This window comes from Pteronotus mesoamericanus, unplaced genomic scaffold, assembly GCF_021234165.1.
Source record: "Pteronotus mesoamericanus isolate MK-2021 breed Mesoamerican mustached bat unplaced genomic scaffold, CSHL_Meso_final contig_35, whole genome shotgun sequence".
Lineage (NCBI taxonomy): Eukaryota > Metazoa > Chordata > Mammalia > Chiroptera > Mormoopidae > Pteronotus > Pteronotus mesoamericanus.
This window is the reverse complement of record NW_026555139.1, coordinates 3,410,786-3,436,435: the sequence shown is the minus strand read 5'-3', so window position 1 is coordinate 3,436,435 and position 25,650 is coordinate 3,410,786. Positions and strand designations below refer to the sequence as shown.

At 47.2% G+C, this 25,650-nt stretch overlaps 1 protein-coding gene across 1 annotated transcript in view; it reads right to left on the bottom strand.

The window, feature by feature from the left end:
• Positions 1-3,392: 3,392 nt before the first annotated feature.
• ALOX5 (arachidonate 5-lipoxygenase) overlaps positions 3,393-25,650 on the bottom strand; it is a 57,649-nt gene continuing 35,391 nt past the window's right edge. Inside the window, exons 5-14 of the mRNA XM_054576888.1 lie at positions 18,134-18,240; positions 17,133-17,305; positions 13,725-13,871; positions 9,317-9,520; positions 8,474-8,560; positions 6,638-6,816; positions 6,207-6,328; positions 5,733-5,833; positions 5,262-5,432; positions 3,393-4,092 (exon numbers count right to left, since the gene is read on the bottom strand). Of these exons, the coding sequence (XP_054432863.1) occupies positions 3,913-4,092; positions 5,262-5,432; positions 5,733-5,833; positions 6,207-6,328; positions 6,638-6,816; positions 8,474-8,560; positions 9,317-9,520; positions 13,725-13,871; positions 17,133-17,305; positions 18,134-18,240 (1,471 nt within the window). The 3' untranslated portion in view covers positions 3,393-3,912. The remainder of the gene's footprint in view (positions 4,093-5,261; positions 5,433-5,732; positions 5,834-6,206; positions 6,329-6,637; positions 6,817-8,473; positions 8,561-9,316; positions 9,521-13,724; positions 13,872-17,132; positions 17,306-18,133; positions 18,241-25,650) is intronic.

Genomic DNA, 25,650 nt, shown 5'->3' with positions numbered 1-25,650 from the left:
GTGTCTGTGTGGGATGGAGAGGTAAGTTCTGAAGATAAATTCCTAGATGTAGAAAAACAGAAAAGCATTTTAAGGTGCCAAAATTATCTCCAAAATTATTAATTTATCTTCCCACTGTGAAAATATGAAGCTCTTTTCCTTACATTGCAACGTGTTAGGTTTTAAATTGTTGCTGAAATGATTGTCATTCTCTTGTATCTCATTGATGCTTTACTTTTCATTTCTCATATAAATGAGATTGTGCATCTTTTGTATACTGCCCATGTTTGCTTATGTGAATTTCCATATGCTTTGACCATTTTCTCTTGGATTTTTGTTTGTATTTTTTCATTGATTCATGAGTGCTTTTATATGATGTAAGAATGTCAACTCTGCTTTTATATAAGTGGCAAATAAGTGCAGTTCATGAGCTTTTCCAACATTTCTTTATAAATAATTTTAAATATAAAAGTTTTAATAATTATAGGTTCTACAATTAAAATGTTAAATATGCTTTACCATACATCTCCACCTATGCATCACTCTATTCATCCTCAACTTTTTTTTCATGCATTTCAGAGTAAGTTGCAGCTATAAGTATACTTCACCCCAGCCACTTCAGTATGCATATTGTTACCTAGAACTCAATATTTATTTATGGTTCTTTTTGTCCGTAGGTAAAATTTAGAGGGTAAAATGCACAAATCTCCAGTATATCATTTGAGTAAATGTTGACAAATGCATCCACCTATGTAATCAAACTGCTATCAAAATACAGAACATTATCTCAATCCTTAAAATTCTGATAGCCCTTTTCAGTCCACCCCATCCCCATACCTCCCAAAGCAAACATTGTTCTGATTTCTTAGTTTTAGCTTATCCTAGAACTTGGTTTTAATGGAGTCATACAGTATTATATACTTTTATATAAGAGTTCTTTCTGCCAGCACATTGCTTTTGAGTTTCATCCATCCTGTTACATCAATTACCTCATTCCTTTTTATTGTTAATAGTCCGTTGTATTTATATACCAATCATTGCATCCATTTAATTATTCCTGGATAGTTCAGTTTTACAGTTTTTTGCTATTATGACTAGGACTGCTAAGAATATTTTTGTGAACATATGTTTTCATTTCTCTTGGGTAAATGCTTAGGAATGGAATGCTGGTCCTGAAAAGGTAAGGGTATGTTTAGTTTATAAGAAACGAAGAACCTTTTATTCAAAGCAAGTAGACCATTTTACATCCTCATCAACAATATGAAGGATAATTCATGTGCTTGCCAATACTTAGTGTTTCCAGTCACCAACATAAAATGCAAGAATTTTAGCCATTCTCGTAGATGTGTACTTGTATTTCATTGTGGTTTTAATGGGTAGTTTCCTAATTAGCGTTGATCATTTTTATGTGTATCTTGTCATGTGCTTATTTGCCATTCACAAATCTTACAGTCTCCTTGTATCAGGGCCTGTCAAGCCACATGACCTGATTTTTTAAGGCCCTTGAGCTAGGAATATATTTCACATTTTTAAAATGCTGTTTTTAAGAATCCAGCAGATTGCAGATTACTTGCCAAACCTAAAATACTTATAGAAGATATTTTGCTGAGTTTTCTATGTATTTAAAGTATGTCTCTTGTTGGATATGGACTTTTATTTACTTATTTATTTTTGAGCTATCAGGACAAACTAAGATGTGGGAAAAATCTGTGTCTTGAAGAGACACTGGACAAAGGCACTAGTATCATTAGTTTCAATCACATATGTGGAGCTGATTTAACTTGAAATGGGTGAGGCATCACGGTAGGCCTGGTATTACCCATAGTTGAGCTTTTTCAGGGTGAACATAACAGTAGCCCTTTAAACTGGCCTTTGAAACTTCTGATATTTCCTCAGTATTCCCAATGCCCTTTGGGACCTAGAAAATACAGGGGTCAGCACATCTTCCCTGGACAACAATCTTTTTGGATGGAGAGAGCATTACCTGAGTGGAGAAAACATAAACAATCCCTTGCTGATGGCAAGGAACCTCCTGGTTGGCCCCTTTTGGGTTCCATCTTGTATCCACAGTGTAAAGCATGTGATGATTTAAGTAAACACAGGACTCTGTCTCCTTCATGCAGGGTATCTGCAGATATTTGCAGCTTGGTTGTCAAGACGCAGGTATAATTCCCTTCAGGAGGGAAAAAGGAGACGTGGGTTCTCATAGCTTGGATTAAGGGAAGCCAGTCATTGGCATTGGTGACTTTTGGCAGTGGCATTTTCAGTGAAGCAAAATAGCTGCTCAATTAAACATGAGCCATCCTATTAATAGCAATCAAGACTGATGGGGAGGAAACATACTGCAGTGGGGTATTGATTTTTTAGATGTAGTCAAATAATCTCTGCCTTTTTGTCGGAGTTTTTTGTCAATTAACTTTTGATGTAATTATTGATATGGTTGGTTCTGCATCTACCATTTCATTATTTGATTTGTTTGTCCCGTTTTTATTTCTCTACTCATCTTTTCCTGCTTTATTTTAATTATTTACATATTTTAGAATACCATCTATGGTTTTTTTTAGCTATTCATTATTTTTAGTGGTTGCCCTAGGGATTATAATATACCTACTTAAAATTTTACAGACTACTTGGAATTAATATTGGGCCACTTGATATGAGATGTAGAAACAATGTCAATGAAAATATCCATTTAATACCTGTTTTCTTTTATGCCATCTTTACATGTATTGTAAATGCCACATGGCAAGGCTATAATACTTACTTTAAATAGTCATATATGTTGTAAAGGAATTAAGAGAAGGAGATAAGTATCTTAATTTAGCAAATTTTTACCATTGCTGAACTCTCCCATCCTTCCTGAGGATCTGAGTTTCCATGTAGTGTCATTTCCCTTTAGCCTGAAAAATTTTCTTTAGTATTCCCTGTAGCCTGTAGAATGTAGTGTAGCTCTGGTGGCAACAGGCTCTCTTAGTTTTATTTACCTCAAAATTTCTTTATTTTGTTTTAACATTTGAAGGATATTTTTGCTGGTCACAGAATCCTGTGCTGGTGATTCTTTTCTTTTAAAGCTTTAAAAATGTTCCATTGTCTTCTCGTCCCTACAGTTTCTGATGAAAAGTCTATCTGTAATTAAAATCATTCCGTTATATGTTTCACCGCTTTCAAGATTTTCTCTTTAACTGTCGTTTTGAGGAGTTTGAATATGAAGTATAGTTTACGTTATTCTGCTTGGGTTTGGCTGAGCTTCTTGAAGCTCTCCAGATTGGGGATAGTGCAGAGGCTTCTACTTAGATGGAATCACAATGATTATAGTTTTAGTTGGGGGCTGAGGGTGGGGGAGGGGATGTGAGCTGTTTTGAGTTGGTTGTAATACAGCATGTGGAAGGAAACCCATTTTAAATGAACCTTATTTTTATGACAACTAATTCTTAATTCACTCAACAGGAGTTTATTTGGACATGTACTATATGCAAGAAATTGAACTAAGCAAAAATAGACCAGGAAATAATCATCCTATGTCTCCAACAAGAAGAAACATCTCTCAGTTATCCTGACTTGCTGGTGTGGAAGTGCTGAGCTAGATGTAGGGCTGGAAGCTGCACCATCCTACTCTGTGTAGGAGGGGACCTGTGTTGTTTCCATGCCTGGATCCCAGTCTGAGATTTGCTCAAGACTGAAGAATAAAAAAGGAATACGCACAGAAGCTTAGCTATAATGTGGCCCAACCTGGGGCAGCCTTTGGGTTGAAGCCAGTCAGCCTGGGGCATGTGGGCAGAATTCCCAGGAATCCTGGTAGGCTTGGGAAGACAGAAATGCCAGAAGGCCTGCCCTGGTGCTGCCCTGTGAGCCTCCCCACTGGGATAGGCTGGAGTCTGGACAGGCTAGAACAGGTGACCATCCTAGGGTGAGACTGGCTCAGGCAGCCACCACTCATATGGCCACGCTGTTGGGAATCCGGTCTGGAGACAGGTAGTAATACGGCAGCTTCTTGTTCTTGTTGCGCTCAGCGATCACGCTGACGATGGTGTCGAGGTTCTTGCGGAATCGGGCCATGGCCTCCTTTACAGGTTTTTCAATGAAATGCTCCTCTGGGTACATGCCCAGGAACAGCTGAGAACCCAGATGGACAGACAGACATACAGGTTACTCTGCAATGCAGCAATGTTAATTGACAGACCTTATCCCACCCATAGAGATCATCCCTTGGGAGTCATCCTCTGCTGCATGCTGAGAATACCCCGAGAATGCAAATGCCGTCTCCATCCTCGCTTTTGGTAAGGAAGCCTCCAGGGTGGAGATGGGGGATTACAGATGAGTGGGAGAAATAACTGCCCTTCTCTGCTCCAGGGTGGCTGTAAGGACATGTAATGATGCAGGTAAATGTAGAGGCCGCTGTTGGCCCCAGCCATGGCAGGCACGTGGCCATGGAGGCCTGCTTGGCCTGTGCTGCAGAGCACTCCCACCTTTCCATCTTGGCCCCAGGCAATAGGCAGAGGGGTCAACGCTGGCCTTCTCTCGCCCTGTTGAGAGAGTGTGCTCATTTGTACACTCACACAGGTGCCTGCAAATTAGAACTAGAAATATTTTTTAAAAAGGATTGGATTGTTAAAATAGGAAAGTTTCATAATACAGGGCTGGAAAGGGAAGGAGAAGCATCATATGCTACTGGTGGTATTTGGGATTTAGTTTGTGGAGGGCAGTTCAGTCTTAACATTCTTTGACCAAGAAATTCCCCTATTAGGAGTGCATCCTCTGGTTCTGTTGAACCCATGTGCAAAGAAATCTATCCAAAGATGTTAGTGAGGGACCAGCACATTAGCAAATGCCCTAAAGTAACTTAAATGCCCATGGTTCTGGGCCTGGCACAATCATTCTCTGCAGCACTGAACTAATGCCATAGGGTCGCATCTACTAAGACACCCAGCTTTGGGATTAGGCTAAACAAAGTGTATGGAAATGTCTGGAAGGATACCCAGGAAACTCTTAGTTGTTACCTCTGGGGTACCAGAGAGAAACCCACAGGAGAAAGCTTCGTCAACAGCTAGGGGTGGTGGGGGTGCCTTTGTGAGGAGCGTCACCAGTGGAGCAGAGTCCCCTGCGGTCTCCTGTCCCAGCCACCCTGAACTTTCTCAAGCTTCAGGCCTGAGGACCTTTAGCCTTGGAACTCAGGATTCCTGGACGGCAGGTATCCATCCTGAGTCCTAGTCACAAAACCCTGAAGTTGAGGAGAAGGTTAAACCTGGGCAACCTGCCTGCCAGAAGAGGCAGAATGGGCTCACCTCATTGTCCTGGAACTGGCTCAGTGCCCACACTGCGCCCAGATGCCAGCAGGAACGGCCTCGGTCTGGAAGTGTGTCCACGATCTGTTCGATGGTGACTACACCCTTTGCTGTGGGTGGTGGGGCCCGCATGGTTGGGGGGGCATTGGGAATCCAGGAACACCAGTCATACTGCAGGGAGAGCCACAGACATGCAATCCAGCCACTGCCTACCTGTGTTTCCTGCCTCCCCCTTGTGTACTCCTCCCCATCCAAAAGGGCCCTTGGCTGTGGCCAGCCAGGGTCCTCCACTAAGCAGGCAGAATCCTGAAGGGAACCCTGATCTGGGCCCTGAGGCTGCCTGAGTTCCACCTGGCTTCCTCTACCTGACTGGCTGGCTGGAAAACTAGGAAGAGGGGCATCTTACCCTATGGTCAGTAGTAGTCGAGATCAAGGTTATCCCACCCAGACAGCTCCCATGCCCTTGCTCACCTGGCCAAAGTTCACTGCTGCGTGCTGGGCTGAGGCCGTGAAGATCACCACAGTCAGGTACTCAGATAGCTTCTCCCTGGTCTTGATGGACTTGGGGAAGCCTAAGGCAGAGCCAGGAGCTGGCTAAGGCCCCACCTTCCAGGAGGGACACCCGACCAGCAGAGCTCCACTGCCATCCACATCCTTCCCAGGGGTCCCCTTCACCAATGCTGAAGGATGGGCATGGGCAAGACACACTGGGAGGGGTCAGCACCTTGGCCCAGTCTCCTGATGTTTCTGACCCAGGCTATCAGGGCTACAGAAAGCCCTGAAATGTCCCCATGAGGCATACTGATGGGCAGGGGTCCCTTGGGGACTCTGGTTCTACCACCAGGTGCTAAGGTGACTGCAATAGGCCAGTGTTGCCCAAGGAAATTCAGAGGTGCAGGGAACACCAGAAGAGAGGACTGGAGGAGAGCTGGGAGTGGTCCCTACCTGAAGCCTTCTTGCCCCGCATGCCGTACACATAAACATCCTTCACAAAGTCCTGCAACTCCTGGTCCTCCACCACCAGCTGGTCACTCTCATAGTAGATGCCCACCACATCAGCCACAAACCTGGCTCAGGAGAAGGGGCCCAACAAGCAGTGGGTGATCCAACCAGGGTCTGCAGATCTGTGCCCCCATGCCCCAAGGCAGAGCCCCATCAGTGACCCTGTCACTCCTTAATGTCCAGGTCATCAAGGTCACCCTACCCCAACATGCCCCCCTTCCTCCATCAATGGCCTGACAACAAAGCCAGGAACCTGGCTCCCTGAGCCGGTCATGCAGGCTCCTGGCTAGGTCCATCAATGCTCACATTCACTCCTCCTCTAGGACCCCCACCCTGGCTACACAGAGTAGGTCCCACACCCAGCATGCACTCACGTCTTGATGGCCTCCCACACCAGGAGCCCATCATCCCGGTAGAAGTAGTAGGGAATGTCCTCAGTGCTCTCCATGCCCCGAGCCTTGATGGCCTCAGGGAAGCACAGGGAGGCATAGGTCAGGTCCTCCATGGCCCTCTGCACCATCTGTACGTGACCACCACCCCCTGTGGCATTGGCCTTGAGGGGGAGGGAAGAGAGAGTGATGTAAGCTGAGGCTGGTTTCTCCCTCTAGTGTCTGGCTCCAGAGCTCCCAGGAGAAACTGGGATCAGCGGTGTGGCAGCCAGGCATGCAGAGGGCCAAAGCCAGGTCCTGTGAGGTTGGGTTGGAGGACTTTTAATTTGGAGAACGCCAGGGCAACCCACTGAAGAGGCCACGGTGGGAGCTTCTGCCTGACCTAATGCAAGGGGTTGAGGTGGATGGGTATGTGCAGAGACAGGGCAGCTGCAGAGGAAGGGGCGAACTCTGACCCTGAGGAGGGCAGCGGGGACAGATGGCAGAGTGGAGACCTGGGCTACTGCAGCCTTGCAACTGCTACTACCATTCAGAGTTCTGAACACAGACTGCCCTGAGACCGAGTACTGCTTTCAGTGACCAATCTTTGGATGAAAGAAGGGGGCACATACCAGCCCCCAGAACCTGTGCAACTCTGTTAAGGGCTTGTGGTGTGCTTAGGTGGGCAACGGAGAGGCACAAGGAGGAATCCTGGCCCTCCTCCCTGTGGCTGAGGTACAGGCACACCTGATCTCAGGCATACGCACACACACAGGGACTGAATACTCAGGTCACAGAATCCTCCAAGGAAGACTTGGGTACTGGGGTGCCAGACATGTGTCCCCAAGGGTTGGTTGACCAAGTGGGACCAATTGGAGTCCCCAGCATTGTCCATTGCGAAGGGAGATTAGGAAGGTCACTGAGTGGAAATATGAGCCTCGAGCTCCCATGGGGGAAAGCCCTTCTGGAGCATGAGGAAAATACAGTTTGGAGAGAGAAAGAGTATGAGCCAGTGTGCTTGGATCCCAGGGACTGAATCCCTGGGTCCACTTTCATCTGAAGCTCCCTCACCCCTATGTGTTCAGGCATATGAGATAGGACACCTCCTGTCCAGCTTCAGCTGGTTTGAGTTGGGATTTGTCGTTTGCAACCCAAACAGTGGTTCAGCCTTAGTGACTACCAGACTGCTCACTAATGGGAGGTGAGAAGGAGGGAGGTCAGGGTGAAGGTTACAGGGGTTGAGGGAGGTGGGGGAAAACTGGGCTTGGTAAGGCTACCTGGGGGGTCAAAGCAGGGTAGTGTGCTGCCTGGGAGAGTGTAAGGAAAGAACAGGGACTGAGGCCCCGCTGAGGAAGAGAATAGGTTGGGACCGCTGGTGATCTGAAAGGGCAGAGGCTGGGAGGCTGTGTACAGAGTGATTGGCAGCAGAGTGGGAGGGAGGACACAGGTCCCTAGTACATAAGAGGTGAGAAGTGGGCACCAGGAGGCAGAGTCTGCACCCACATGCCAGAAGATGGAAGAGGGGAGGGGTGAAAGAGGTGACAGGGAGACACTGTTGAGGAGGAAGAGCTGGTGGTGGTGAGCTGTAAGCAATGCACTCAGAAGAGAACCACCTGGTGGCCAGGCGGAAGTTGCCAGAGACTGGCCACAAAACCTGGGGAGCCTTTACTCTGCTCGCCTCCAGCCTCCACCGTCCACCCTCCCCAGGCCCCTACTCGATGGTACCTAGGGGCCTGGTTTCCTGGGAGGAAATCTGGACCTGAGGCGGGATGGAGGTTTTGAGAGGTGGGTGCCCACCAGGCTGGGGTATGCCCTGCATGGAGTGCGGTGGGAGGAGCCCACCTTGTCAAAGAGGCCGTACTCGCAGATGAGCTGCTCTCGAGCCTTGGTGTTGATGGCGATGGTGAACCGCACGTGTGCTACCAGGAGCTGGGCAGAGGAGCCAGAGAAAATGTCAGAGAAGTCTAGACCTGCATCTGTGTCTCCCTGGAGCCCCCAAGGACCTTCCATAACTCCATCTAGTCCTCTGTGTCAGGTGATGCTAGGGCTCAGAGAGGAAATGCAGGTTGGCATAAAGGTCTTCACTGCTCAGAAGATGCTGCAGGCCTGGGGCAAAGCTTTGATGCTTAGTGATAGTGATAATGATAAAAATGACAACAGTCAACATTTGTATAGAGGGCATCTATGTTCCAGGGACTGTTTTAAGCTCTCTAAAAAAAAATTTATTAACTATTTGAATCCTGACAGTAATCCTATGAAGCAGGTGTACTGTTTGATCTTTGTTTTATAGATGGTGGAAACTGAGGCACATGGAAATATTTTTGGCCTGCAGTCACCCCAACAGTCTGTGCTGATAAGATTCAGGAAGAGAGAAGGGCAGCGATAGTGAGTTGCCACCTGCACTCTGACCAGGGTCATGCGGAACTCTCTTGCCTCTTCAAACTCTGCCTTCCTGCCTCAGGCCACCAGGGTGTCAGGTCCCCGGCACCAACAGTCCCCTGGTGTCCTCAGGAAGCAGGACGCTGTCAGTGGGCATTACTGTCCAGGAACATCTCTCCAGGGGGCCTGTCTGCTGGCCACTCCCAGCCACAGTCCTGTGAGGAGGTCAGGGCTCTTCCCCCTCCATCCTGTTCCCTCCCTATCCAGATACCCTCCCCCAATGGGCAAGGCAGTAGCTCGCTGTACCTTAAAAATGGGGTGCACAGCAGGCAGCTGGCGGTACATGGCAATGCCAAAAACTTCAGAGACCAGATGTGTGCGCAGAAGGTGGGTGATAGTCTGGTGGATGTGGAAGTCACTGGAGCGCACCCAGATTTTGGCCAGAAGCCAGTCATATTTTGCATCCGAAGGAAGAAAAATGGGGTTTTCATCTCCTGGGACTTGGTTGAGCTGATATGCAAAAGAAGAAAATACACTGCAATCTCTCACTCCAGACTCTAGCTATAAGAGAACCTGGCCTCTCCAGAAATTCCGGAAGAATCCACCTTTCTTAAACAGTGACTTTTGAATCATTAAAGAATCATGGAACAGGGCAGATGGCTCAGGGTTTGTGTTTCTCATTCCAGCTACATCACTTCACTTACTACCTGTGGGACCCTGGACAACTTACTGAGCCTTTCTGAGCTCCAGTGTCACCACTTGGAATAAGGGGACAGTATTTATTCACCTCACAGAGCTGTTATGGGAAGTGAATAAGAGAGCATGAAGGCATCAGCATGAACTGAGTGCTAGGTGCTTAGGGCACGCTGTTGTGGTCTTCCACCAGCCCCCATCTCCCCTCCTGCCTTCCCTATTCAACATATTCCCTTTTGGTCTCTGGCACTTTCCCTTCCTCTGCTCATCCCTTAAATGCTGTATTTCCCCTGCCTCTGCTTCAGAGCAGTGCACCTGACTCCCTCCCTGCCCTGACTAGCTCCTCCAGTTCCCCGGGGCTATAGGGCCCTTGGGATGCAGTGTCCCAGGTCACTGTCCCTTTAGCCCAGACCTGCAGCCAGGTGCCTCCCTAGTAGAGACCAGGCTGTCTTGCCTCTCCAGTTACAACTCTGCAGTGGGCCAAGGTGACTTTTTTCCTAAAATGGAAATCACGCCATTCCAATCCCTTTATAAACACTCAGTGACCTCTTAATGCCTGAAAAGAAAGCCCCCATGCTTCATGGTCTGGCTGCTGGCATTGGGTCCCTACCTGCATCCCTCCTCATTCACCAAGCCCCTCTGGTCTTTAGCTTTGCCAGTACCAGTAGTCACTTGCATTCATCAAGCTGGCTCTGCTTCAGGAGCCCACATTCTGATGTCATGTCGTCTGAAAGGTTGGGACTGTCATTACCCCATTTTCAGAGGAGGACACATTGTCTTGGAGGGTGGACATTTAGGATGACAGTTAATTATCCAGACCAGAGGAAAGTGGGAGAGTGGCATTCCAGCTGCATTAGTCAGTGAGGGTGGAGCTGGAAAGGGCTGTTCTGGGCAGTAGGCCCTTCAGAAGTCAGTGTAGACAGCAGAGTAACTGAGGAGAGCTGACTGCCATTGCGGATGGGGGTGACCAAATAGGCTCCTCAAGGTCATACTAAATGTTTTGGAAGGTAATTTACCTGTCTCTTTCAAAGACAGTAGTGTCCAATAGAAATATAATGCAAGCTACAAATAGAATTTTAAATTTTCAGGCAGCCACAGTAATAAAAGTAACACGGGAGAAGATTATGTTAATGATATAATTTTATTTTACCTAATATATCTAAAATATTATTTCAACATGAAAATAACATAAAATTATTAATGAGATATTTACGTTCTGTACATGGGTATTATATTTTATTATTAGCATGGAGAAAAGCTAATGGTATTTTTTGACCATTAATGGGTGGTGATATCAGCATTCTTTTTTCTTTTTAAAAAATCTTTATTGAATTTATTGGGGTGATATTGGTTAATAAAATTATGTATGTTTCAGGTGTACGATTCTATAATACATCATCAGTATATTATATTTTGTGTTCATAACCCAAAGTCAGGCCTCCTCCCGTCCATTTATCCCTCTTTACCCTCTTCTACCTCCCTTCATCCCCCCCTTCCCTTTGGTAACCCCTATACTGTTGTCTGTGTCTATGAGGTTTATTTGCTTAATCCATTTACTTTTTTCACCTAGCCCCGAGCCGCCGTCCCCTCTGACAGTTGTCAGTCTGATCTCTATGAGTCTGTTTCTATTTTGTTTGTTATTTTGTTCATTAAGCATTCTTTCTGATTTTAATGGAAATGGCCTCAGGATTGCTAGTTTTGAATGACATTTCCTGGCTTTATCATATGGAAGTAATTTTCTTCTATTATTATTTTAATTTTTATTAGTCGTGGCTACTAAATGTTATTAAATTTCCTTTTAGTTTCAATTGATACAACCAAAAGATTTTTTTTCCTTATTGATGTAGTGAATTATGCTGATAGTTTTCCTGTTATTGAGACATCTGGAATAAACTCTCCTTCGTTATGACATAGTAGTCATTTGTAACTTGGAGTGGTCTTCAGTTCTTTCGGAGCCTGCCTGTGTCAGTTTCAGCACTGAGATTGTGCTGGTTCCACAGAAAGAGCTGTGGCCAATAAGCTTGAAAGAGCTGTGGCCAATAATCTTTAAAGAGCGTTGGAAATGTGAGTTTTCTAAAGGCTGCCTAAATCAGGGCTGTTCATCACTGGGGCTCTCCCCAGTCTAGACATTGAATCAGCTTTCTAATCACTTCGGTAGAAATTGGCCTATTTTCTACAATTTCTTCTAATAATTCATGGTTTTCTAAGTTTTTATCCATTTCCTCTAGTTTTTCAAATTTGTTGCCACATCATCATGCTTTTAAAAAAATCTGTGATTGTCTTTTTTCTTATGTCTAATCTTGTATATTTTCACTTTTCTTTCTTTTGTTAGCCACATGAGGGTGTTATTTATTTTCTTGGACCTTTTTCAGAAACAGATTTTGATTTATTGTTCTCTGGCCTTCATTTGCACTTGCTTTATAGTTTGGAAAGTTTCCATTTTCAGGAGAGGGAAGAAATTCAGGAACATTCCATGACTTGCCCAAGGTTCCTTGGCCTGTAAGCAAGTGGCAGAGCTGGGACTTAAGCCAGGCCCCTGACTCCAGGCCACTCCAGGGGGCCTCTGGAGGACAGGCTGCGTCAGAGGCATGTGCCAGTAGTAAATGGCCCCCTTCTTGGTCTCCTGTCTGTTGACTTCCTTTGTAGCATCTGTCCCTTTACCATTTTCAGTTTCTTAAGGATAGAGCTTCTCTCTGATAATAGGCTGGAACCCTTCGTAAGGAGACATGCCCCAGAGACTGGGTGACAGGGTTCAAGGGAACATGGTCTCCGGGAGCCAGACGGACCTGCTATGAGTCCTAGCTCTGCTACTGACTATATACACCTGTGCCTCAGTTTCCCTATCTGAGGAAAACTGTCCCTAGCAATAGTGTCTGCCTACCTTGCTGGGTTACAATGACAATTACATGAATAGAGGCAGGTCCTTACTTAAAACCCTGAGGCTGTGTGTTACAGAATCCAGGATTTTTAAGATTTTAGCAGTGTATATACTTCATTATGTGACATCTTTCTCTCCAGCCTTGGATTTGGGGCAATATACTATTTTACAATCAAACATACTAGTATTCTTGCAGTGACATATGAATTTCACATGCAATGGGATAAAGCCTTTAATAATAGCCTCTTCTTTTTGTTTCAGAGCAAGTCTTGCTACCAATAAATTTGTTGCCAATTTTTGGAAAACCTGGAAGTGTTAGAATTTTTTATATTTCAGAATTGAGGATAAGGGATTGTGGACTGTGCAGGTTAACCCTTAGGGGTAGTCTTGGCATGTGGTTAGCACCTGACAAAATCAGCTGCTCTTATGGCTATAGCACCCAATGTCTGGTTCATTAGTTAGTTAAAAATACTGTTTACTGAATACTTGTCTGCCTGTCCCCCATGGGTCCCCTGTGCAGACTACACCCAAGACCTATACCTCGTCCTGTCCTGGGTGTTGCTTTCTGCTATCTGTATGCCAGCTCCCACAGTGTGGCAGCATCCTGGTGCTTAAAGGAAGAAAAGGGCAGCCAAGAAGGAGGGATGAAACTCTGCCCCCACCTGCCTCTCCCCGAAACTGCTCCCCTCTTTCCTCTTCCACTGACCCTGGTAGAAACAAGACCTGTGGGCACTTGAAGGCAGCCTCCCAGAATCAGCCCAGTCCCTGACCCAGCCTCCATGGTGCCTCACAGTGGATTCAGTCTCCAGCTCCTGTCACGGTTTCACCTGCCTGGCCCCTGTTGGCATTTTGATTTTGAGCCTCTCCTCAAGGTTGGGGTAAAGTACGTTATCCCAGGGCAGGTCCTCTGCAGAGCATATCACCTTGCCAGGAATTTCTCAAGTGTATCTTGAGGAGTGGAACCCTTTCTGCCCCTGTGGACAGCCCTCCCCACAACTGGCAGAAAGCCCAAGGTTCTTGTTTTTCTTGTGATCCTGGTAGAGCTCTCATCACCCTTCTGTGGAGGCACAAAAAAAATTCCTCCCCGAGCTCTGTCTGCTGAGGAGGAAGCCGCCCAGGGAAAGAACAAGGCCAGTAGCCTACCTGGATAGCAATGGGGACAATCTTCTTGGCCAGGTTCTTGTACAGCAAGCAGATGGGTGCGGCCAGGAACTGCATAGTGCAGGGGTCTGTTTTGTTTGCATCGATGCCATCCAGCAGCTTGAAGTCCACAATGAAGATGTTCCCTTGCTGCAGGAAACCAGAGAAAATATGTCCAAATGAGTGTCAGCTAGGGAGGGCCCTAGGGAGGTCCAGAGGGAGGGATAGGCAGCTTTGAAAGCCCCTGAAACTCAGCGGAGTTCAGAACTTGTAGTTCTTTTGTTCTCACACTCAGGGTTGGTTCTTGTCAAGAGCTTTCAGGTTGTAGAGGTTTTTTGTTTGTTTGTTTTCCCCCACAAGGTAAAGAAATGGAAGTGTCCAGTTTTGCATTTGTGGTACCTGCAATCTGCTTGACCCTTACGAATGATGTTGAAAGACCACCCAGAATGACAGTTTAATATGAAAAAAGCAGTTAGACTTTAGATGAAATAGATAAGTCAAACAACAAAGAGTGTAGCTGTAGGATTCCAGTTCCATAAAGTTCAATACTAAGCAAACTCCACTGTCAGTCACCCCTAGGAGAGAGCAGGAAAGCAGGCAGGTCTTCAGAGGTAGGAGATTCTGCTGGGATCAAGGGGTGGAGCAGGCTCTGTAGGGGCCGTCTCTGCAGAGGCAGGGGGAGGACTACAGGGTCAAGTTAGGATCTTCAGGAAGGGGGTGCTGGGATAGGGAGAAGCTGCGAGGCTGGTGGGTGCAGTGTCTGCAGTAGTGGAATGCTCTGTGTCCTTGTCTAAGGCTGATGATCCAGTGCAGTGAGTATTTGATGCAAGTTCATTGAGCATGCTGACACTCCTGATTTATACCCTTTTCTGCAGTTATTATGTTTCACTACAGAATGAATTTGCCTGGGGTTTGGGGGAAGTAGAAAACAGGTCTTTCCAGACTACCACTTGAGTCCTCCAGAAGAATCCCAACCTGAGTATCCCAGGCTTCCTTTCACATGATTGGGGTTTGAGTAAAGGGCCTTCTTAAACCTTTTGTGTGTGTGTGTGTGTGTGTGTGTGTGTGTGTTTGTGTATACATAATGATTAGACATTTATGTAGCTTACAAAGTGATATAGGGGATAATAGTACCCACCTGACACCATACATAGTTATTACAATATTACTGACATTACTGACTATATTCCCTATGCTCTACTTTATATCCCCGGGATTTTCTTGTTTTAAGTGAGTGATAGAGGCAAGGGTTTTGGGCAGCTAGGGAAGGGGTTAGGGTCTATGATGTGGCAGAAACAGGTCAACAGGAGCTTAGGGGAGTTGTGTGTCCACACCTCTGTCAGCAGAGGAAGTACTGTGGCCACCTGTGCACACACTTCATGAACCCTGGCTAAGGGGTATCAAGGACCAGAGAGCTCAGAGCCCAGCTGCCATGTTTCTCCTTTGTGAATGCAAAGGACCCTGGAAGTAGTGTGACACCAGTGATGAGCTCTGAGCATCTGCTTATGATGCATGTGGGGTAGGGGAATGAGGGTGGGGGATTGTGTCCTTGGCCAACCAGGGCAGAGGGAGGGTTCCAGGAGAGTGTGTGATAGGATTCCTCAGGACACCTGGACATGCAGGTAGGTGGGCTGTCTGAGTTTCCATGATGGACCGGGCAACTGGCCTTTCAAAGCAGAGATGACCATTAGTGACTACTGTGCAGAAGGAATGGCTGTCAATCAAATTATGAGAGGACCCAGGTTAGTTAATGTGATGAATGACAGGCTAAAGGGAGGCCCTGTGAATCTATTTCTGGGAACCAGGAGATCTGAGATTTGGGCCTGACATAGGGGCATTTCTCTGCTACCCCAAGCCAACCCCTCTCTTTGGGCTTCAGTGTCATCCTTCTGGAAACTGAGAGAGCCAAACCTATCTCTCAGTTCTGACTTCAGTATTCTGCTATAGACACTGGTATTCTTGCCTGTCTGGTAGCCCTGTCCTCTCCATCTGGTCAGCGTAGCTCTCCTGGCCACAGTGATTGGTTCAGGGAATTGAGAACTGTGCATGGGTGATGGGTGGCATGTGTGTGTGACTCTGGTCAGTGGTGACTATTTGGTGCTTCAGGACCAAAACCACAGCTGACTGTCCAGGCTATCGTTTAAAGGAAAGATGACCATTATGACAAAGATGGCTCCAACCCACCTACCCTGGAGGTGGCAAGGACCCTGGAGCAGAGGCTGTCCCCTGCCAGGATGGCTAGGCTCACAGATGACTGCTCGATGCCTTCCAATTCTAGGATTCTCTGGCTTTTAAGGTTCTATGACTCTGTGATTTGAAGTTTGAAACCTGTAGCACTGAATCAGTGTTAATACACCCAGCAATTAACCTCCAGAGGAATATTGCTGTGTGTGCTGCCTGCTTGGGGGCATGTATTGTTATTGTCAGACATCTATGTAACCAGGTAGTGTCTGGGTGCCTGGGCAGGTCCAGAAAGTGAGGGTGGCTAGGACCACCTGCCCTAGGGCAGGGGCTTTTCCTGGAAACTTCATCTGGGAAGGTAGTCCTCAGTAGTCAGGTGGGCAGGGTATGGGGACTAATAGATTTGTCCACAGATGGCACTGACAGTCCCTCTTTGGCCAGGGCCCCAAGGTGAGATGAGCAATCAGCAGAAGGCCACCTAGACATGTGGGGGCAGATGGAAGGAAGCTGAGTCCTCTTGATTCTAGTAGGAAGAGGCCAATTAATGGGAAACCAAGGGCCATTCCTGGGACCTCACGTCCCCAGCATAGAATATGCCTGACACCAAGTCCAACCAGACCCATAGTGGAGGCAATATGAACCCTTTCTTTCTCAACTAGATCTTTCTTGGAACTGGAGAGGGCTGACCCTGCAGGTGAAGGCCGGAGGAAAGGCTGGGGAGAGGGTAAGGGCAGAAGCAGATGACATTAACATTTGAATGAGAAAGTCAAAAGTTCCATCAGTTTTATCCTTTTCTTTTTTTCTTTTAGTGCTGTCCAGTTGTTTCTTTTATCAATTTCCTCACCTTTGCAAGCTGGGTAACAATTTGATGGCCATGTGAACAAAGCTTCTCTCACAATACCTTGCTTACAACAGGCCCATCGTTAGAGGGGCTCTTTGAATTATTGACATTGATATGATGTTCCTAGACCCAAGCATCATGTAGCAATGTCATGGCCAATTCCTCTTCCCACTTTGGACAAGACATTTCATAAATGTCCAGGAAAAGGAAGAAGCTGCTCCATCAAGGGCAGCTGATCTCACCATTAGTCCAACAGATGAGCCTGGGAATGGTGGCCTGAGGCCAGCAAGCACTGGTCCACAGAAGATGGTTTCTGCCAATATAATGTAGCCTGGCCATTGAGTTTGGCCTCTGAACTGGACCACTGTTCCTAGCAAATCAGGCCGTACCTCAACCTCCTGCTCCAAGGTGAGCTGCCGCTCCAGGCTGCACTCCACCATCTCTGTAGTCACTGGGAGCTTCTCAGGCAGCTTTTTGCAGCGCTGGATCAACACGGGGTTGCAGCCATTCAGGAACTGGTAACCGAACATGAGGTCTTCCTGCCAGTGATTCATGACCCGCTCTATGGAGGAGAGAAGCCTGAGATCTCAATGGGAGCAGCCTGGGCTGGGCTGGTTCCCCTCTCCTTGGTACTCCCTAGACAGCTGGGTGGCCTCAGGCTCTGTCTGTCATGTCCAGTCACCTGTCCCCCTGCCTGTCACTGGGTCGGGTCAGCACCACCCTGTCCTCCCTCATCTGGGCCTTAGAAGGTTCCTGGACACCCTTTCCTCAAGGACAAAAATAAAAATAGGCAAATGCAATTGCATTATACTGAAAAACTTGTGCATAGCAATGGAAGCAATCAATAGAGTGAAAGGCAGCCTACAGAATGGGAGATATTTGCAAAGTATACACAGACACACACATGTCTGATGAGGAGTTAATGTACAAGGTATACAAGGAATTCCTACAACTCAATAACAAAAAAATCCAATAGCTCAATTAAAAAGTGGTCAAAGGACTTAAGCAGACATTTCTCTGAAGAAGACAGATAAATGACTAGTAGGTCTATGAAAAAGTGCTCGGTGACACCAATGATCAGGGAAATGCAAATCAAAACTACCTCACACCTGTCATGATGACTATGATAAGAAACAAAACAAAAGACCACAGGTGAGGATGTAGGGAAATTGGAACCCTTGTGCACTGTTGGTAGGAATACAAAATATGCAACCACTATGGAAAACAGCATCGGGTGCAAAGGGTGTTTCTGCCAATATAATGTAGCCTGGGTAATGAGGCCTGGGCAGCTGGGCCTGGCAGAGAAGCCATGGTGGATCAGGCTGGGGCAGCACTTTCCAATCCCAGGCTAGTCTTCCAGCACCATGAGAGCCCCCAAAGGCACACTCACCAGAAATAGTGTTGCTGATCTTGACGAAGATCTTTTCAAAGTCAGCGAAGTCACTCCAGGAAGACTGGAACATGTGCATGAAGCGGTTGATAAACAGATTCTCCATCCTGCACAACAGGAATCAGACAGCATCACCTTTCTCTCATGTGCTGGGCCTCCCTGTGCAAAGACCCTTCACACCATGGTCTTATGGAGCCTCTAGATACTACCTGGGCAGTGGAGACTTGAGCCCAGGGCAGCTCCTGGGAACAGCTGATTGGCCTTGTGGAACCAGGACAGAAACTGGCAACCACATCAATGCTCTTCCTCCTGCACCTCACCCATGACAGAGATTGCCTGCCATCAAGAACAGCCTACAGTGCCTCTAATCCCTTGCATGCACACTCTTGTCCCTCCCTCCTTCCTTCCTTCCTTTCTTTCTTTTTCTTTTTCTTCCTTCCTTCCTTCCTTCCTTCCTTCCTTCCTTCCTTCCTTCCTTCCTTCCTTCCTTCCTTCCTTTCTTTCTTTCTTTCTTTCTTTCTTTCTTCTTTCTTTCTTTCTTTCTTTCTTTCTTTCTTTCTTTCTTTCTTTCTTTCTTTCTTTCTTTCTTTCTTTCTTTCTTTCTTTCTTTCTTTCTTTCTTTCTTTCTTTCTTTCTTTCTTTCTTTCTTTCTTTCTCTTTCTTCCCTTTCTTTTCTTTCTTTCTTTTCTTTCTTTCCTTTCTTTCTCAGTGCAAGCTTCCAAGGACACAATGCCAAATCGCCTATGCAGCTGCTCTACTGAGTCTCCTGAATTTTAGGAGGATCAGCAGTTCAGTTGAGTTTAACACTCATTTACTTTCTATATAACCCTGGCTCTGTGCCTGGTGTTGTGCTGAGGATACAGTTTCTGAATGCTCATTACACAGGATAAAATATAACCCAGGACAGGAACTCAGTAGGTTCAAAGTGCAGGCTGTAAGCCATAAAGAATGAGATCTGAGTGGCCTGAGAAATCCTGGGGCCTTCCTGGAGGAGGCAGGTGTGGGATGGGCCTGGGAAAGGTGGAGAGGAATGTAAGAGGCTTCCCAGGTTCCCTACAGAACCCAAGCCAGGCATACAACAGAGGTCTGGGAATTCTGGCCAGTGCTCACTGTGACACATTCTGCCTCAGTTTCTCTCTCTGGCACACGCATGGCTGAAAGTAACAAGCAATTACCTATTTCATTCCCACAGGCAGTGCTTGCTGCTTACTTCTCCAGTGTTCAGGCCTCCTCACATGCTCTGTCCTTTGTATGTCCTGACTCAAGGGCCTTGGCATGTGCATTTGCCCTACAATGCCCTGCATTCCCGTTTCTTCTCCTGAGAAAATGGGGTGAGTGTATCTTGAAGGCTCGCTTGGCATACCCCTACTCCTTTAATTTCAGGGAAGCTGCCCCTTCTCCAGAACAAGCTGGCCCTACTACGCTCTCTGCAGTGCTGATGGCAGATTATATACAAACCCATTTGTGTAAACATCTGCCTGCTTACCTCAAGCACACAGGCAGGTCTGCATTGCTCAGTGCTGAGCTCAGGCCCCCTGGCACTTAGAGGAGTGCAGGCAGCATTGAGTGTTTTCTGAGAGGGTGGCAGGTGCCTGGGGCAGGGTACCATGCCAGGGGTGCTCCTCCAATGGGCTCCCCTTCCCACTACACCCCAAGAGTGCCAGGCAGAGTTCATCCCCTCCCCAAGGAAGCGGTCCTAACTAGAGAAGGCCCAGCACCATCCCAGGATTCTCTTTTGGAGTGATAGGTTGTCATTGCTGAGCATTGTCACAGGAAGTTTTGAGAGCCCTGAAGCCTCCTCATGCTCTCCACTACTGGCAGGGTTAAAGGACTGAAGTTTGGGTGTTTTATCCAGACTGAACCTGGCTAAGAGGGACTGAAGTCCTTGTTAACCCAGGGAGTCACCTGCGAGCACACATGATGGCAGCAAGTCCAAGTGACCAACGCAGGAATTAGGCAGAGAAGCAAGAGACTCTGGGGCCCTTCAGGCCCTGGTCAGTGGGAGAAACCACCTGAGACAAAAACTGACACTGCTTGCACACTCCCTTTCCTGATCTGCCTCAGTTTAACAAATTCTTCTCTCCTTTGTACTGATTGCCCTGGGATTCCTAGGAGCCCCCGCTGCTCAGGAGAGTGTCCTGGGGCCACGAGGCTGGTGACTACTGTGAGCCTCGATTTCTCTTTCAGCTGCCAGCATGGTTTTGAGATGCTGTAATGTCCGCAAGGTGCTGGAGCATAGCCTGGGCAGTGTGGCCAAACACAGGGTGCTCCGCACCTTGGAGCTGGGACATAATGCCAACATCATTCTTCAGTGCACACCTGGTATCTTCATCACTTTCATCCTGGCCCCTCATGGGGGAGGGGAAGTTTCACACCCACGCTTGTCGCAGCCTCCCCTCCAGTAGTCAGGGATGCCCCCTGCTAAGCTTCTTTCAGCCATTTACCTCCTTCCTCGCCCTCTTCTGTCTCCCTTGTTAGTGACCCTCTGGGGAAAGAAAACTTTAAGCTAGAGGAATAAATCTCCCTGTGACATCCAGTGTCAACCTGAGTGTAGAAAGGACTTCTGTGGGAGGAGAGGTCTTCCCAGGTGTTACGATCCCCAGCCCTAAGGATGGCCCAGTGCCACAAAGAGCCCAGGAAACAGGTCCTGGACCCTGGGATCTTGTGGAGAACTGGGTGTGAGTCACAGTCCACAATCCAGTCATTTCCTGCTGGGAGAGGGTCACAGTCTCTCCAGCTGGGTCTCTTTAAATTCAAAACAGGGTGTGGTGGGGCAGTACTCAGAGGAAGCAACAGATCCAGGAAGAAGTGGAGTTGGAAGGAAAATATTTGCATGTTCTCTAGAGACAAAAATTTCTATATACTTACAGACAACTGGAATACAAAGGATTTAAAAGATCTGTTATTGTAAAAAGAGAAACCTGCAGCCCAGAGAGGGTACCTAGTTCATTCGAGGTCACACAGCCAGGTAACAGCATGGCCAGGTAATGGCACAGCCAGGTGGAAACCTGCACTGATCTGCTTCCTAGAGCTAGGGGCTCTTGTTTTCTCTGCTTCCCCCACTGCTTTCCTGCTAACAGCTTCTGCATTTTCCATTTCACAGTTTTGTGTTTGGCGTGTGGGGGAGGGCGGGGAGCAAAGCTTACTGAGGAAGGCTGGTCTTGTTCCAAGCAGAGCAGGTGGCTTGGAGGAAACGAGTCTCCAGAGTTACCCAGAAGTGGTGCAGGAACTGAACTGCTCAGGGGCGGAGGTTCAATGTGGAAGGCCTCTTTGGTGACCTCACCCACGAGTTTCAGTTTTCCATAGGCTGGGCTGGGCTTAGCCATAGGCAGAATGGCACTTCGATGGCCTAAGCCACAGGGACACAGACCAGGCTCTGGGTTTATGGATTCTGTCTATCAGGAACCTGCAGAGCAGAGCAGGTCACCAGGCATGGGACCACTAGGGGGCTGGACCAAAGGGTCTTGGAGTCCCCAGTCTACATGCTGGTATCTGGGCACAAGAACCCTGGATGGAGCTGGGAGGCTATGTGTAAGTCCTCGCCAATGCAGGAGAAGGCAGCTGAGATGCATGCAGGTCAGCACAATGTTAAGGACCTGGTCTGAAATCCCAGCCCCACCACTTCCCAGCCACATAACCTTGGACAAGTCCCTAACCTTGCTGTGCCTCGTTTTCCTCATCCTTGATGAAATGGGCATAATGTTTATCTCTCCCTCACAGGGCTGATGATGCAGAGGGCATCAGCATATAAAAAGAGATCATCAAATATCAGCAACTAACACTATTATTATCACTTACTGTTAGTATTAAAGCCTGTAGCCTTAGTCTACGGTGTTCTGGGGGCACCAGTAGATAAGTCCGTGATCCAGTCTGTAGCACAGCACTTTGCCTGTCCCTTCCCTGGGGGCTTCTGTCTCATTCACTCGTCCTCTTTATTCATGTCCAAGTCATGTAAGAATTTTCACCTATTGACCCCTCTCCTTCTCCTCTCTGCCCCCCCAAAAATGTTTTCACCCAGGACACTGGTGACTCCTGGATGACTATTACCAAAAGTCCCGGTCAGTCCTAAACTCCTCTGACCTCTCTGAAGTATCTGACAACCAATCCCTTTCTTCTTGACACTAAAATACACAATGTCCAGCTCCCTGGACCTTGTCCCTGCTTCAAACCTCCATGGTCCTGACCTCTGCTACCCTCCCCAGGTAGAGGGTGGCCTTCTTGCCCACCTCCCTGCCTTGGCAGCCTCAGCCCCACTTCCCTACATAGGTCTAAACTCCAGTCCTCCGGGGTCACCAGAGTTCTCATTACCCAGAATGCTACCCACTCTGCTCCTTCATTTGTTGTAGTGAATTCCTGTGACTCTTCAAAACCCACCTTGGGCTTCTGTCTTAGAAAGTGTTTTTCAGGTACATCCCTAGAATTAGGCCTCCCTTGCCTTGATTTCCCCCAGGGCTCTTTTTCTAAGGAATGTCTACCACATACTAACGTGGTGAGTGTCCACGGCTCAGTCCCCACTAGACTGTGAGCTTCTTGGAGTTGGGACCAATGGGTCATTTTTTGATCCATCTTGGGCCTCCGGCCCCTAGAAGCTCCATATACACTTGTCAAAGAAAAGTGGCAGATAGCCCCCTTCTTCAGGCCTGCTCCTCTGGGGGTGGAAGAAGCCCAGAAAAGCTAGCAAGCAGGTGGTGACAGCGCTGGAAAAGTCAGCTCTCTGGGCTCAGGGCTGAGGAAAAAGTCCTCCTAAATACCCAGAATAAAGCTACTAGAGTAAACTCACTTTACAGTGTGCCAGACAACATTATGGGGACGTTGCATACATGAGTTCATTTAAACCTCGTAACAATTTTAGCAGCTAGGCATGATAGTGTTCCTATGATAGCAAGGAAACTTAGCGTCAGAAAACTTACTCTTCCAAGATGGCTAGAGTCTGAATCAACCCCAGCTGGCCAGGCTTTAATAAGCAACCTTTTGCTTTTAAAGGGTAATTAGAGATGAGTTGGTACATGTTGCTAATTTTAATAGAGTAATAGATTTTTCCCGAGGAAAAGAAACATTTAATCTGCAAGTGTGGTCCATGGACGTCACCTGGGGGCTTACTGGAAATTCAGACTCTTATCCCACTGATCAGAATCTTGGACTGGTGCTCCACGGTGGCCCATGAACAGGGTATTGTTTGAAGGATGGTGTCTGGACCTACGTTTCCTCACTGGGAAGCCTGGCTGCTTGTCCTTGTCGCCCAGTATCCAGGAGAAGCCCAGTTGTCCTAAGATGGGCCTTGCAAAAACAGCCAGGTTAAGTTAAACTGCACCTTCCTTGCTGAGTTTGTTTCAAGGCAAGAATCAGCATATTCTTTTTCTAATCCCAGGGCAGGCTTAAGGCAGACATGGAAGAGGGCCACCAGAAAAGAAAAAGCAAAGATTGCCAGGATCTATTACAATCCTGAAGCCAGGGATGCAATAGGCGCTACAAAAATGCCAGTTGAGCTAAATTGAAAAGCGGAGAAGGACACAAAAAGAGAAAAAAATGGAAAGGGGAAAAAGGTAAGTGCCCTTTAACCTCGGTTCCCCAACCTCTGCACTGAGACATGTAAGCCCCTCTGAGGAGTCTAGAAAGCATTGGAACAACATTAAGCAGATTTCTTTTATCAGGGTTTCTCAAGCCCTTAAAGTCTTCTAGAGCAGGGACTCTCAATGTGGTCCCCAGATCAGCTAGCATCTCTTGTGACCTTGTCAGAAATGCAGATTCTCGGGCTCTCATCTGGCCTCCTGAATCAGACACTTGGGAGTGGGCCTAGAAACCCAGGTTCTCACAAGCTTCCAGGGTATTCTGCTGCAAGCTGTAGTTTGAGAGCCATTGCAGAGAAGGTTGCAATATTTTCAAACTAAATTGACTATAGAACAAACCCTTTTTTAGGGAAACACTATGCTTTGTGCCTTTTTTATTCTATGACCCATTTCAAACAAGAAAAAAAATGCTACTTCAGCACAATAATTTTAAAAATTTTAGGTGTAACTTTTATGTGACCCCCTCCCCACACACACTTTCTCAACAAATTTCTTTTCCAATGGGACAGAACTCTGATTTTGTAAGAAAATTCAATAGAGGTAAATAGCGTTGATATACAGAAGTGTAGGCATCAGTAGAAGGAGGAGATAGCTTCTGAAGTTTCCAAGAACACTGGGGGCTTTGGGGTGGCATTTGTAAAGTTAAGGGGGAGGACCCTATTTTCTCTGAGTGCTTCAGTGATGTGCAGACAGCTTCTTTCTGAGCTGGAGTGGCAATGAGTGGTGGGGTCTTTTTCTCATACGAAACTCAGCTTTGGACTCCAAAGCTAAGAGAATGAACTCTCTCAACATCCGTCCCTCTCCATTCTTTTATCTTACCCTCTCTTGCTTGTTTCTAACTTGAGGGCTCCACCCCCAGATTTCACCAGCCTGCTTCCATCTCCATCAGCTCTTGCTACTCTGTCCCATCCTTTGTGATTTCATCTCCTCTCTCTACGCCCCTGCTCTTCTTCATCCTAGGGGCCAGCTCTTTCCTTCCTGTCACCACCAGCTTCTTTCAAAGAGTTGCCATATGCATGATAATTTTGTTTCATCTCAGACAAGCACTGGGTGGCTGGTGTGCATGGCTGGGAGCAGAGGTTGAGGGGAATTACTGCTGTCAAGCCACACTCACACTCCTCTTCCTGCCCCCACCCCCTCAACAACCAAGCCTCTATCTCACCCTTGGCCTCTTTCCCCTGTCCCTTGTAGGGCTCCTGACCTCGCTTGGCCTTAATGCTCTCTTAAGGCTTTTCTGCACAGCCCCAAGACTGCATTTCCCACTGCCCACCAAACATTGCCAGCAGAAGCTACACAGGCCTCTTGAGCTTAACATGCCCCCTAACAGGATTCATCTTTCCCTCCAAACCTCTTCTTTCTCAGCTTCCCTTGTAAGAACCATCTACTTTTCCTACAAGCCAGATGCACAATATCAAGTATGCTTGGGTTCTCCCCTCAGCCTCTCCCGACTGTGACCTGAATTGAAACTGGATCCTGGGTCTGTCCATACCACATCCCTGCTCTCCTGTTCCTTGTCTTCAGTCATCTTCTTCCCCACTCTGGGCTCTCTCATTTGGCCCTGAAGGCTGCCAGGTAAAGCTTCCACAATGCAGCTCTAATTCCCCACACATCTTCTCATCTTCCATTGAACATTGCAAATCTAGGCTTTTAGTGGTCAACGGTGGCTCATGACAGCATTTCTGATGCTTTCTTTCCAGGAAGATGACTGGGGTATGGGTCAGGTGCCTCTGTGCCCCAAGAGAAGAATATCCCTTCAAGGGGCTACCCCCATTCAATGTCATCTGATGAAAAATGCACAGTGGGTGAGGGTCTGAGCACCCTGATCCTTGCATGAGGCTGGTCAGCTCTCCCAAAATTCAGTCACATTTCTGCACTGTCCTACTCTACTAGGAAGGAAGCTCTCTTTTTCAACTTCCTTTAAAGAGGACATTGCCTTATCCATATTCCAAC